The 15,701-nt window shown below is 37.5% G+C and overlaps 1 protein-coding gene across 1 annotated transcript in view; it reads right to left on the bottom strand.

Annotated features, from left to right (window-relative positions):
• Positions 1-2,453, bottom strand: part of LOC110449834 (chloride intracellular channel protein 4-like) — a 12,251-nt gene extending 9,798 nt beyond the window's left edge. The window contains exons 1-2 of the mRNA XM_021496962.1: positions 2,278-2,453; positions 927-1,283 (exon numbers count right to left, since the gene is read on the bottom strand). Of these exons, the coding sequence (XP_021352637.1) occupies positions 927-1,283; positions 2,278-2,355 (435 nt within the window). The 5' untranslated portion in view covers positions 2,356-2,453. The remainder of the gene's footprint in view (positions 1-926; positions 1,284-2,277) is intronic.
• Between the last annotated feature and the right edge of the window lie 13,248 nt (positions 2,454-15,701).

The following is a 15,701-nucleotide window of genomic DNA, read 5'->3' on the forward strand; positions in this document are numbered from 1 at the left end:
TTTATATAATTGACAAATGTTTTGTTGACATAAGTTTGTCATTTCGAAAATTAAATCGAAATAGAAAATAATTAAATTCTTCAAGTCTGAACAATTTTTCAAACATCCCATCCCGAGAGATCCCATGTTAACTTGTTTTAGGTCTACCGCTACATATAATACTATCCAAGTGGGCGGATCCACCAAGTGTATTTATAGCACAGATTGTCCCATCACAATTCCAGTGTTGTGTATCAGATGTTTTCCTCTACTGATTGGCATGCAACTGGTATTCACTAAGATCACCCAAGCTTGGTATATTATGTTTACATGTAGACAATTCAGACATTTTGCAAAGGTGTGCAGTTTAATACCTGAAAATCACTTTCCTTATTATTTGTATCAAGTTCACAATAGAATTTTGTGAATCTTAGCCTAATAGTCTGGGAACTAGCAATGCTATTCTGATATTTTTTTTAGAATCAGTTGATGCTATAAATGTATCCTATAGAGGCCTACACATCCTGTACAACATGAACTAAGATCTATATTTCTATGAAATAGGATCTATGTTTTAGAACAGAAAACTGACGATAAATTGCCTCTGAAAATATATATGACAAGAAAACTTTCCTTTACATACTGTGGGATTTAGAGTGATCGTATATCTATCACAGTGCCTTGACAAGTTGAAGCTCAACCTCCAAACACAAAGTCTGACCTTCAACTTAGACATCAAAACATTATGTGTAATAAACATATTTCCTCAACTGGACATGTTGATGGAATGCAATCGGAAAGGCGAAGGTCAAAACAGACGGTTACACTAAATTAAGTTAAACCTTCATCTAATTTTGTGTACAAATCCTCCACTGAAAATATGCATTCAAAATTAACAGGGAAGGTGAAGGTCAACATAGATTCAAACTTTGACCTTGAACTCTTACTTTTGACAAGTCTTGAAAATGATGCAGTGCATTCAAATTATCTGGGGTATTCCTTTTAAAATCCCGAAAGTATGGATTCACTTCTTCAAAGAACTGTTCCACCTCGTCGATTTCGTCAGCGATACGGTTTATTAGAGTTTGGCCATTGCTGTCTTCACCACCGAGTCCAATGACTACAGGGTACTGTGATGGGTTCTTCCCTTGCAACTTTTCACTGAATGTTTTCGGTGGCGAACTGGATAGCACTGTGTACACACGGAAGCTGACAGACTGTTTCTCGGCCAGTAGGTAGGCCAGCATGAACCATTGCTGACAAATCGGACACGACCCTTTGGATGCGTAGTCTATCGTTGAAGCCTGAAGTAGAAAAGCAAATGCTTGAATAGCACCAAAGTTTAATGAAGTCTGATGGGTGTGGTGAACTGTTCTTTATCTAGGCGATATTACAAATAATCAATTAACATTTCTAGTGGAAAGCACAATCAAATGAAAACCTTTTTTATAATGTTCAATAATCAATGCTGAACAACTTTTTCACAGGAAAACCAGTGTTTTTATGAGCAATTCAGTTATCGATGTAGCCTACTATTTTTTTTTATCTTGGTGGCAGCACATACTGTTGCCTGTAAATGAAGATTCCATAAACTAAATATTAAGTACAAAAAAAAATTCGACTTGTCAATTCAGTAATTAATACAATGCAGTTTAATTAATATAAGAACAGCAATATAAATTAGCCAAACTGTAATTATAAGATACCTATAGTCACAAAACCAAAGTTACAACTAGAAGTCAGAGAAACACAGTTTGTCATATTTCATCAGCATTTTTACTTAGGTAAATGTACGGTATGTAATCTGTACAAATATAGGAAACAACATGATGTATGTGTATTGTTATTATAATGAAAGCTGACGTGTTTGTTCTAATATTTCAATCATATATTAAATAGCTCTACAGGAATATCATGAATTTCTTTAATTTAATCCGTTCATACCATAACTACATTCCGACCTATCCCACTGTCCTTACCTGTACAGGTGATACACACATGTACCTGTACAGAGTCACTGCTCAGTAGGCAGTGCCCCGTTTCCTGAATGTATAGCGTTGTAAACGAAAATAAAAGCAATGTGACAGTTATCCAGAGTTCCTGGCTATCAATTAACAGACAAGAATTACAGGTTCCATGTAATTCGTAGACAGTTGATTCAGACAGTTTTAATGGTTCGGGTACCATCACCTGTTGAAAAAGCCCTTACCTGTAACGTATATAACGCACAGGGCGGCAACATGCAGAACACGTTTGTGAGGTGTATTTAAAAAAAACAGTTTACATAAACATATTTACCTTTATATATAATTCAAAACTTGGCTTCCTGTCATCTTGGCCTTCTATGGGCTCGAAGAAAGGAGCGTCCTCACTCATTTTGGAGCAACTTTATGGAGAAAACTCGGTGAGATCGCTGCTCGGTAGAAAGATACACACAGACCTCGCCCAGACGTAAAGTATCCAATACGCATGCGTGAACAAGGGGCACCTTGTCCTGTCACGTGACATGAATTAAAACTTGCTACGAGATGCATTGACGAAATGTTAGGCCTACTTATCACAACGAAGCACAGATAAATAAGAATAAGATTAGATTTTCCCAAGTCTATGTCGCAGCTTAATAACTGACGTATTTATGATTAAATTCTACGTCCTTTTGGTATAGAGAAATATAAAATGACTGAAATTGTTAATTTACCGTATGTCTAAAGAAACTAATTTGTGTTATCATGGAATTAGATTAGTTATCTAAGTCCGTGGTGTTATTCAACTTATTGAGCCATTAGATAGTTTGTTGTTTTCAATCAAATGGCCAGACAAAGTTATTGATATAAGTAGAGGTTTTCAGGGCAGATCCAGAAATGTTGGGTGGGGTCAACTACATTTAGCCTTTCATAGGCTTATGTTGCCTTGTTTAACCGTGTATACCGACTTTTAAATAAAATTGACTTGACCCCAGGTATCCAGTATAAATGCTATTTCATCTGATTTTTGGAATAAGATTCATCAGTATGGTTTGAATAATAAATGCAAAGTTTGTTTTTTCACAAACAGTAATAGAGAACTTATATTTTGCAAATCAAAAATGTCCATTTTGGAACCTTTTTAAGTAATATATATAAAGAGTGCAAAGGAGTGTCCCAGCTCGAAACTGCGCAGTCAGTAAATAACTTTGTTTTCAAAACAATAATTAAGTTTTCAATTACAAACTTTGTTTTCAAAACAAACTTAATAAGCATTTTTTATTTCATGATTGGATATAAATTAAATTGATGGAAAAATGTAGTAAGGTCTCGGATTACTTTGATAATTTTGACATTTTGGGTTATGCCATTATGTTTCTTCCTGTGCCTCTGCAAAAAATATATTTTAAAAAAGGGGTTTGGTGGTGTGTGTTGTCCCTCACTGACATTACCCACCTAAATTTGCCCCTACATTTGTATACAAATATAAAAGCTTCACAACTTAAGAAATTTTCTACAGACAAGTAACCTTAATGAATACTGTATTATCCCTAGATCTGTTCTGCCCTCCAGTACACACTTGCTGACATGCCATTCTCCATGTATAGGTGATGGTCAGTATTTGTTACATGACTCAGACAGACTTGTTTGCCAATCATAGATCAAATCTTTAGCAATATCTTACATCAGAGCCAAGTAAAACCAATGTATTATGGTAATGATATCAGACCAAACAAATATTCTAATAAAATGAGTGAAACTAAATGCTTTTTTTAATTTCTATTGACCTGATAGAGAAGACCAAAGATAAAGGATATTATGATTATACCCAAATATGTCAAATACTGATAAATTTTGAGTATAGCTTGTCCAAAAGGCTTGATTAAGATGACTAGACTTTGTTGTGTCTCATCTATGTGTTATATAATATCCTATTTCATTCATGTTACTTTGATGTCAGATGTAAGGAGGTCAGAGATTATGCTTTTGAATAAAATTGCTATGTGATTAACCTAAGAGCCTCTTGTATAATTCCTTTCAAGCATTTTAATATCCAACTTTTCTATCAAATATTATTATCAATAATATTTGAAAGTTAAGAGACTAGCTACTACAAAAGCATAAACGTAGGATTTGAAATGATTGATATTGGTAACAAAATCACAATCATACTTTCTTCATTCAATATACATAATATGGCTCCTATAGAAAAATATGGACAAGGTACAATCCTCACACATTCAATATTTGTCTGTAATCAGTTTTATCCAATAGATTTATTCTATAGACAATAAGAAAAAAACAAATAAATTCAATTTAAGTTTGGATCTTTTACTATATGTATTGAATTATTGAAAGATCTAATAATATCATAAGGGAAAGTTTAACTTCTATTCTATTTCCGGAAACAAATTTCTTGTACATACTGGTGTATACCTACCTTCTATTCCATCAATCTATGCAGAGATTTCGGTGACCCGTGAAGGTATTTAAATTCAAATTTTGCCTTTGACAATACGCTAGTATTCCCCTGCAATGAAAACCCTTTCTTCATTGATCCGAGAGCAGTGAACTATTTAGAAAGCTGTGGAGATAGTTGTGTGAATGAGTCTAGATTTACAACAGATACACGGCAAGGAACTTGTTTTATTTATCTAGCTCGTCAGGGACAGACACTCATTTACCTGTACAATGCTGTGTTAACCCTAGCTAGGTATTTACTATCTATGTATATATACCTGAAGTTTGTGGGTAGGTCTCGGGAGGGGGCTCCACATCAAATAACATGATAGGTACTAGACTTGGCCACCAAAACACACTTACTCAAGTGTCTACAGATGATGGGGGCTACTGAAAAACACTTACTCAAGTGTCTACAGATGATGGGGCAACCGAAACACACTTAAGTGTCTACAGATGATGGGGGCCACCGAAAAACACTTACTCAAGTGTCTACAGATGATGGGGACACCAAAAAACACTTACTCAAGTGTCTACAGATGATGGGGCCACCGAAACACACTTACTCAAGTGTCTACATATGATGGGGGCTACTGAAACACACTTACTCAAGTGTCTACAAATGATGGGGGCCACCGAAACACACTTACTAAAGTGTCTCCCGATGATGGGGGCCACCGAAACACACTTACTCAAGTGACTACAGATGATGGGGGCCACCGAAACACACTCAAGTGTCTACAGATGATGGGGACACCAAAAAACACTTACTCAAGTGTCTACAGATGATGTGGGACACCGAAATGCACTCAAGTGTCTACAGATGATGGGGACACCGAAACACACTTACTCAAGTGTCTACAGAGGATGGGGCCACCGAAACACACTTAAGTGTCTACAGATGATGGGGGCCACCGAAACATACTTACTCAAGTGTCTACAGATGATGGGGGCCCTCGAAACACACTTACTCAAGTGTCTACAGATGATAGGGGCCACCGAAACACACTTACTCAAGTGTCGACAGATGATGTGGGCCACCGAAACACACTTACTCAAGTGTCTACGGATGATGGGGGCCACTGAAACACACTTACTCAAGTGTCTACAGATGAGGTGGGCCACTGAAACTCACTTACTCAAGTGTCTACAGATGATGTGGGACACCGAAATGCACTCAAGTGTCTACAGATGATGGGGACACCGAAACACACTTACTCAAGTGTCTACAGGTGATGTGGGCCACCGAAACACACTTACTCAAGTGTCTACAGGTGATGTGGGCCACCGAAACACACTTACTCAAGTGTCTACATATGATGGGGGCTACTGAAACACACTTACTCAAGTGTCTACAAATGATGGGGGCCACCGAAACACACTTACTAAAGTGTCTACAGATGATGGGGGCCACCGAAAAACACTTACTCAAGTGTCTACAGATGATGTGGGTCACCGAAACACACTTTCTCAAGTGTCTACAGATGATGGGGACACCAAAACACACTTACTAAAGTGTCTACAGATGATGGGGGCCACCGAAAAACACTTACTCAAGTGTCTACAGATGATGTGGGCCACCAAAATGCACTCAAGTGTCTACAGATGATGGAGACACCGAAACACACTTACTCAAGTGTCTACAGAGGATGGGGCCACCGAAACACACTTAAGTGTCTACAGATGATGGGGGCCACCGAAACATACTTACTCAAGTGTCTACAGATGATGGGGGCTACTGAAAAACACTTACTCAAGTGTCTACAGATGATGGGGGTCACCGAAACACACTTACTCAAGTGTCTACAGGTGATGTGGGCCACCGAAACACACTTACTCAAGTGTCTCCAGATGATGGAGGCCACCGAAACACACTTACTCAAGTGTCTACGGATGATGGGGGCCACCGAAACACACTTACTCAAGTGACTACAGATGATGGGGGCCACCGAAACACACTTACTCAAGTGTCTACAGATGATGTGGGCCACCGAAATGCACTCAAGTGTCTACAGATGATGGGGACACCGAAACACACTTACTCAAGTGTCTACAGATGATGGGGGCCACCGAAACACACTTACTCAAGTGTCTACAGATGATGGGGGCACCGAAACACACTTACTCAAGTGTCTACAGTTGATGGGGCCACCAAAACACACTTACTCAAGTGTATACAGGTGATGTGGGCCACCGAAACACACTTACTCAAGTGTCTACAGATGATGGGGGCCACCGAAACACACTTACTCAAGTGTCTACAGATGATGGGGCCACCGAAACACACTTACTCAAGTGTCTACAGATGATTGGGGCCACCAAAACACACTTACTCAAGTGTATACAGATGATGTGGGCCACCGAAACACACTTACTCAAGTGTCTACAGATGATGGGGCCACCGAAACACACTTACTCAAGTGTCTACAGTTGATGGGGCCACCAAAACACACTTACTCAAGTGTATACAGGTGATGTGGGCCACCGAAACACACTTACACAAGTGTCTACAGATGATGGGGCCACCGAAACACACTTACTCAAGTGTCTACAGTTGATGGGGCCACCAAAACACACTTACTCAAGTGTATACAGGTGATGTGGGCCACCGAAACACACTTACACAAGTGTCTACAGATGATGGGGCCACCGAAACACACTTACTCAAGTGTCTACAGTTGATGGGGCCACCAAAACACACTTACTCAAGTGTATACAGGTGATGTGGGCCACCGAAACACACTTACTCAAGTGTCTACAGATGATGGGGCCACCGAAACACACTTACTCAAGTGTCTACAGTTGATGGGGCCACCAAAACACACTTACTCAAGTGTATACAGGTGATGTGGGCCACCGAAACACACTTACACAAGTGTCTACAGATGATGGGGCCACCGAAACACACTTACTCAAGTGTCTACAGTTGATGGGGCCACCAAAACACACTTACTCAAGTGTATACAGGTGATGTGGGCCACCGAAACACACTTACTCAAGTGTCTACAGATGATGGGGCCACCGAAACACACTTACTCAAGTGTCTACAGTTGATGGGGCCACCAAAACACACTTACTCAAGTGTATACAGGTGATGTGGGCCACCGAAACACACTTACTCAAGTGTCTACAGATGATGGGGCCACCGAAACACACTTACTCAAGTGTCTACAGATGATGGGGTCACTAAAACATACCTAAGTGTCTACAGTTGATGGGGCCACCAAAACTCCAGTAACATGCTAGGATGAAGGGCTACCAAGTTTGTTCAAATGAATGACCTTTACTTGTTTTCAAGGCCACAGGGGTCAAATATGTTTGAAACCTTTATACAACTTCTTCTTAATAACCAAGAGGCCAAGGGTTATGATTTTTGGCAAGTAGCATGATGGGATGAAGGGCTACCAAGTTTGTTCAAATGAATGACCTTGAAGTATATCCGAGGTCACAGGGTCAAATATGTTAAAAAAAACTTTAAACAACTTCTTCTCAATAACCTAAAAACCTAGGATAATGATATTTTGCCAGTAGCATTCTGGGATAAAGGGCAACCACGTTTGTTCAAATGAATGATCTTTACTTATATGCAAGGTCACAGGGGTCAAATATGTTTAAAACCTTTAAACAGCTTCTTCTGAATAACCAAAAGGCCTAGGATAATGATATTTGGCCAGTACCATGCTGGGATAAAGGGCTATCCAGGTTGTTCAAATGAATGACCTTTACATATATACAAGGTCAAAGGGGTCAAATATGTTTAAAACCTTTATACGACTTCTTCTCAATTAGCAAAAGGCCAAGGGTGATGATATTTAGTCATTAACAAGCTGGGATGAAGGGCTACCAAGTTTGTTAAAATGAATGACCTTCGCCCATATTCAAGGTCACAGTGGTCAATATATATTTAAATCTTTAAATGACTTGTTCTGCATAACCAAAAGGTCCAGGGTAATAATATTTTGGCAAAAGCATGCTGGGTTGAAAGCCTATAAAATCTGTTCAACCTAATGTCCTTGTTTGACATTCAAGGTCACAGGTGTCATATGTTTAAATCTTTTAATAGGTTCTTATGAATCAAACACTGATATTCTGCCTGTAGCTGTATTTTAGTCCACTTTTAATATTACAAGTGTGAGATTAATACCAGGTGAGAGATTCAGGCCCATTTGACCTCTTGTTTGGTAATCTCAACATTTGAGACTGATCAGAAGAAAAAGATGGCTGCAGGCAAACTGATCAAACATATGTATGAGACTTTCCTAGAGTGAGAAGACACTGTATAATTAAATTATTTGTAAAAAAGTCTGTCAGGTGAAAGTATTTTTATTACAAGGGAAAAGATTGATTGTTTTATTTTCAACAGCAAAATGAAAAAAATCTCCAGAAAAGCAAAATATTTTCTAGTTAAGTAGTCACAAAATTTAAAAATTTGTAAGTTATTATTGAATACATATAATAAACAAGAGAGAAAACAAAAGAGCTTTGTACTCAATGCCTGTCTGGGCTCTAATGTATATAAATATCTCAGTTATTGTACACTGCTGGGTGTAAATTAAAAGTTAGAGCCAGCCAGAAACCATTGAATGGCTCACATATATCCTGTATTAAACAGTCTGCGTTTACATCACCAGGGAAATATCTAATATCCGGCTGGGTATAATAACCATATTTTTTCTCATAACCAGCAGCAAATTGTGTTTCCAATGTGTTCTCGCTGTTACACGACACTAAAAATCATATATTGGCATTAAGTAACTGGAATATTGACGGTAAAAATGTCATTGATCAGGAAACTTCTCGGCCATAGCACATATTTTCTGCATCTCAACTTTCCTTACCTGGAAGATATGTAAAATCTAAAAACATATATCAGAAATAGACATTCTTTAGATGTGTCTGTACACATGAACAATAAAGTAAGCTCAGGACAGCAATCTTTATTTATAGGGCAGGATAGGGAATAATCAATAAGTTTATTGGGGAGACAAGAAATAAACGACCTGTCAAAACCTTTGTAAGTTAGTCACAGATGTGGGGATTAGACTATAGCGTGGTGAAAGTCTACTACACACAGGTTTGAATGTAGGAGGTTTACTGCATGTGGGCTAAACATGCGGGAGAATACATTCCAGCTCAATGTGCAATGGTCTCTGATCAATGTTACAGTTCACGATACATTAACGTGTGTCAAATACTTGTGCTGCATGGAATTCAAGGAGTGACTAGATCCGACTCCATTGGGTACCAGTAAATGAAAGAAAATGCTGTAAACTTAAAACGCTTCATTCACACATACAAAATTAAATAGCTTGGTATCCGTATGATTCAAACATAGACCCATTGCCAAGATCAATCATCTGAACACAATTGGTAGCCCTTCATCCCAGCGTGCTACTGGCCAGATATCTTCACTCTGGGCTTTTTGCTCATTTTAACATATTTGATACTAGTGACATTGAAAATGAGTCAAGGTCATTCATTTCAACAAACCTTGTAGCCTTTCATCCAAGCTTCCTATTGGCCAAATACCATCACCCGAGGCCTATTGATATGTGACCCTTATTGTTTTGTGCTGATTTAGGAAAACTGTGTAGTAAAAGATCAAAACTGTACAGCACTTGTCCCAGAAGAGGACCCATAAAGATGTGAACGGTCCAATTCTGGCCCCTACCAATGAAAGTGAAGTTGGTTAGAAATGTCAAGCCAAATAGTTTATAAGAAATAAAAAAGAATGTGTTATTTAGCAAGGACAACCACATGAGCTCATTTAGTGTAAAAGTTCAAATGAGATAGGATAACATCTGTATGATTACATTAAAATACCATTTACAATCATCACTTATCTTTGTTTCAGGTCATCTTTCAAAATTTTGTTTCTCTGTATTTATGATATTTTAATAAAAATGTTCCGGCAGAAATTGCCTAGAAAATTGGATCAAAGTGAAAACAAGATGTTATCAAGACGTAAAATCAGCTGGACACTGCCAACTTACATATTCCCATGCTATACTGAAACAGTCACTTAATTGTATTAAGAATAATGAAGGGGAAGAATATTTACTTACAAAGGTATCTAGTTTAGCGGTAACACAATAAGAACCACTGTACTACAAACATTACAAAAGATATGTATAAAACATGCATAAATGCAAGCTCTACTTTTTGTTCCTGGTATCTGTAATGTAGTAAAGCATGCTGTTTAAAAGAAACGTGAAAGTTATGTCCTCGATACAGCTAAGTGTGTAGAGGAGCTATCCGTCATCCCTATAAGAAGTCATTGTTTTCAAAGCTTAAAATAAATGTTTGCATAAAAAAACACTACGCGCAAAATGCACAGTCACAAAATGAATGGTCAGCTATTCACGCAAGCAAAAAACTTAGTTATTTCTGATACTCCATTTACAGAATACATATTTATTCCCATTTCTATTTCCGTGTAAAAGTTTAATTGATAAAATCTTTAATAATTTTAGAGTTAATATTGTCTCTCTGCCAACATAAAATAAGAGGGATTTTAAAAGTAGTCGGTATCAGAGATAGTAATCTGTAGGAAATAAATAATACACATAACTTAGGAATTCATACAGGTACAAAGATGTCAGCCCCAGACAAGTGTAGTGTATAGAATTGTGTCAGTACATCCCTGTTGTCAGTGCGAGACCCTAATTATCAGTGTGTACCCTATATCTCCATAATCTACATAAATTATCAACCTCGCTTTATGCAAATATGACAAGTCAGACTTTTTTGTATTTTGATACATTACTTAACTAAACTGGTTCTGCATAATACAATTTTTGTCAAGCATATTACAGGCATAAATGGCCTGCATATGACCACACTAAAATACTTCGTCTAACATGGAAATTGAAACTACAATGGTCATTATATATCCTTTGGACAATGGATAACAAACTAAATCTTGTATGATAGTGTGTATTAAGACCATTTGCAAACAAACTTATATATTTTTTGTAGTTTTAGAAGTGGACCTATCACTTGGGCTGTATATTATTCAGGTGTTCTAGGAGCCCCTCCCATACCAGACTGAATCATGATCAGAGGTCAGACACAAAGTTATTCTGGTTAATTACATTTTAAATGACTGCGTTGCCCTGAAGTAGATTCTACATAATACTATGTACAGAAAATATGGAAAAAACATATATTTTTTTTCTGGAAAATTAAACATTCAATGAAACTTTGGATTTGATAGCAAAGAGAACTATATATATATATATTTTTTAAGATTATGAAATGAAGTTCCATGGATTCATCTCTATGCAATATGAAATATTTTTACATTCAAATATTGCATCTTTTGACTTCAGAAACGGTTGAAAAAAGCCTCTATTATGTAGCCGCTCCAGAGATTCAGTCTTTGGTTTTACATAACAATGGTTTCCTCAGCAAAAGCAAATTAATGTTCTGGGAAAAATTCTGTATGTATCATGGATTAGACACATAGTGCTGAGGTAATATATATAAGATAGTGTTTTATTCAACATCTCTATTGATGGGTGAATGCTTATATGTTGGATAGATATGTGGTGGGGCATGCTGAGGAGTTAGTGAATGAATACCTGGTGCTGAGATTATACACTGTCTTAAAAACAGTTATATCTAGTGCTAGTCTGAACAACATTCAAATTAAAAGTGAAATTTTAGTTAAAATTTGTTTTTAAGAGGAAGTTTAAATGTTAACCTGACAGAATGATGGATGCTGCTGCACTAGCATACGACTACTTAGTCTTTCAGGTAAATCAGGTAATATAATAAATCATTGTGGTAGCAGTAGGAGACTAGACAACACTTACAGCACCAGGTACATGATGGAGGGACATGCAGTTACTAGTGTAGGGATAATAAGATGCTATTTGGGTCGTTAACTGATGAGTGAGCCCAGGTCTCAGCAGTCTGTTTACCTTCACGGCCAGATATACCTGCGTACCTCAACCCATACCTGTGTACCTAGCGACTTATCTACCCTTAAGTGGGATTCAACACCCATCATTCCACAGGTACTGACTGTCATTCACAAATTTTATTGTGGGTACAAACTTGTGTCGGCCATACTCAAGTAGCGAGGCTACTACTGTTATTATACTCGCTCAAAATAGCCTAACAGTTAAATCAGAAGTTCATGCAAATTTTGTTTGTACAGTCAACAAAACGAAGGTCACCCTGAAAACTAAAATGTTTCATCAGGAAGAGGTCTTTTAAATCTCACTCTTTTAACATTAATGACATAGTTGACCTAGATAGTTCTAGTTGTGATCAACTTATGACCTTCTTACAGTTATCTAGTGTAATGACTTGTGTCATATCTATAGATATGGGTTAGGTATACAAAGTACAACCTTGTCAGAACCAATAAAACTATCGGTCACGATCAATATCCCTAGAAATTAATAAGTCCAAAACATATCTAACAATCTGGAACATTACACCCCCAAAAGAATCAACCCATACCTCCACAAGTACATTTACATTGAATGTTAATGATCCCTGCAGTGCTAATCAATGTCGGATGTTTTATTCATCACTCTTACCACACATAACACCTCTACATGGCTACAATTTGTGATAAGTGTTACTTCACCAAAACGTTATCATAGATACTAAATACTTTAAAATACTTAAACGCACAAACTAAAAGCCACCTTACGCATTTGTTGATAACGTTGACCTTTGGCTTTTAACAGCTAACAAGTATGAACCCTCCAACAGCACATCATATGGAAATCTGGCTGACTACCTTTACAGCTAACAAGTATGAAACCTCCGACAGCACATCATATGGAAATCTGTCTGACTCCCTTTACAGCTAACAAGTCTGAACCTTCCGACAGCACATCATAAGTAACGTTGACCTTTGGCTTTTAACAGCTAACAAGTATGAGCCCTCCCACAGCACATCATATGGAAATCTGTCTGACTTTGTTCAGCTTCTGATCATGACCTTTAACCTTTACAGCTAACAAGTCTGAACCTTCCAACAACACATCATATGGAAATCTGTCTGACTTTGTTCAGCTACTGATCATGACCTTTGGCCTTAACAGCTAACAAGTTTGAACCCTCCAACAGCACATCATATGGAAATCTGTCTTTGTTCAGCTACTGATCATGACCTTTAACCTTTACAGCTAACAAGTCTGAACCTTCCAACAGCACATCATATAGAAATCTGTCTGACTTTGTTCAGCTACTGATCATGACCTTTAACCCTTACAGTTAACAAGTCTGAACCCTCCAACAGCACATCATATAGAAGTCTGTCTGACTACCTTTACAGCTAACAAGTCTGAACCTAATTCCGACAGCACATCATAAGGAAATCTGTCTGACTTTGTTCAGCTACTGATCAAGACCTTTAACCTTTACAGTTAACAAGTCTGAACCTTCCAACAGCACATCATATGGAAATCTGTCTGACTTTGTTCAGCTACTGATCATGGCCTTTAACCTTTACAGTTAACAAGTCTGAACCCTCCAACTGCACATCATATGGAAATCTGTCTGACTACCTTTACAGTGAACAAGTCTGAACCTTCCGACAGCACATCATAAGGAAATCTGTCTGACTACCTTTACAGCTAACAAGTCTGAACCTTCCAACAGCACATCATATAGAAATCTGTCTGACTACCTTTACAGCTAACAAGTCTGAACCTAATTCCGACAGCACATCATAAGGAAATCTGTCTGACTTTGTTCAGCTACTGATCATGACCTTTAACCTTTACAGTTAACAAGTCTGAACCCTCCAACAGCACATCATATAGAAGTCTGTCTGACTACCTTTACAGCTAACAAGTCTGAACCTTCCAACAGCACATCATATGGAAATCTGTCGGACTTTGTTGTCTGACTACCTTTACAGCTAACAAGTCTGAACCTTTCGACAGCACATCATATGGAAATCTGTCGGACTTTGTTCAGCTACTGATCATGACCTTTGGCCTTTAACAGCTAACAAGTCTGAACCTTCCGACAGCACATCATATGGAAGTCTGTCTGACTACCTTTACAGCTAACAAGTCTGAACCTTCCAACATCACATCATATGTGTCTGACTTTGTTCAGCTAATGATCATGACCTTTAACCTTTACAGTTAACAAGTCTGAACCTTCCAACAGCACATCATATGGAAATCTGTCTGACTTTGTTCAGCTACCGATCATGACCTTTGGCCTTTACAGCTAACAAGTCTGAACCTTCCAACAACACATCATATGTGTCTGACTTTGTTCAGCTACTGATCATGACCTTTAACCTTTACAGTTAACAAGTCTGAACCTTCCAACAGCACATCATATGGAAGTCTGTCCGACTTTGTTCAGCTACTGATCATGACCTTTGGCATTAACATTGAACAAGTCTTAACATTCCAAAGGATTTCATGGAAGGCAGTTTAATTTCTCAGTTTTATATTTCTCTGCAGTATTTAAGGTTGTTTGTACAACAGGTGGAGAATCGTCTAGAAAAAGAGGTGTCCAACCTCCTACATTTAAACTTTTAGTGTCATTCTTATGAGTGCTTGTGCAACAGATACAGAATTGTTTTGTACATTGTTGAGGAATATCATATTTCACCAAGTGAAACCTGTCTAAACTGAAAACTGTATAACTTGAAACTTCTGAGTGTTTTTCACAATTTTATTGTTTCCAGCAGACTGCAAAACACTAAATCTTGTTCAAATTTACACAAATCATCATTTTTTTTTATTGCAGCGTAACAGAAAAAAAATCTTCTATCATGAGTTGTACAAATATACAACATGAAATCTCTCTTAACAGATATAGTAACAGACCGAGCAGACATGTACATGTAGGTACTAGTTGGACACCTACACACAGAAGTTTAAAAATACAGTGACACTGCATGTGAAAAATTCCAGATGTATGAATAAAACTGATAGGCTTGATAGCTACACTACATACACACCTTTAAATCTACACACACATGATACAACATGGATATATTGCATTAGGGTGGCAGTTAAAAATGTAGTTTATATTTATATCTGACTGCAGTCAGGTACACTTTTGTAGTAGGATCTGTATAATATATGAATACAGCGAGCTCGATCACTTTTCTACTGTATACAGGCCTTCATAAAATTATTTTCCTGTTAAACTGATGTTGTTTCCTGACCTCTATACTCATACAATGACTGTAACACAGTGGATACAAGTCCTCTGCTTTATAATCAACAGGTCCAGGAATCAAATCCCAAAGCTGGACATGTTCTTTTGTAAAATTATAACGACTACAAAGATGAACAAACAACT

Source organism: Mizuhopecten yessoensis, unplaced genomic scaffold, assembly GCF_002113885.1.
Source record: "Mizuhopecten yessoensis strain PY_sf001 unplaced genomic scaffold, ASM211388v2 scaffold4823, whole genome shotgun sequence".
In the NCBI taxonomy this organism is placed as follows: domain Eukaryota; kingdom Metazoa; phylum Mollusca; class Bivalvia; order Pectinida; family Pectinidae; genus Mizuhopecten; species Mizuhopecten yessoensis.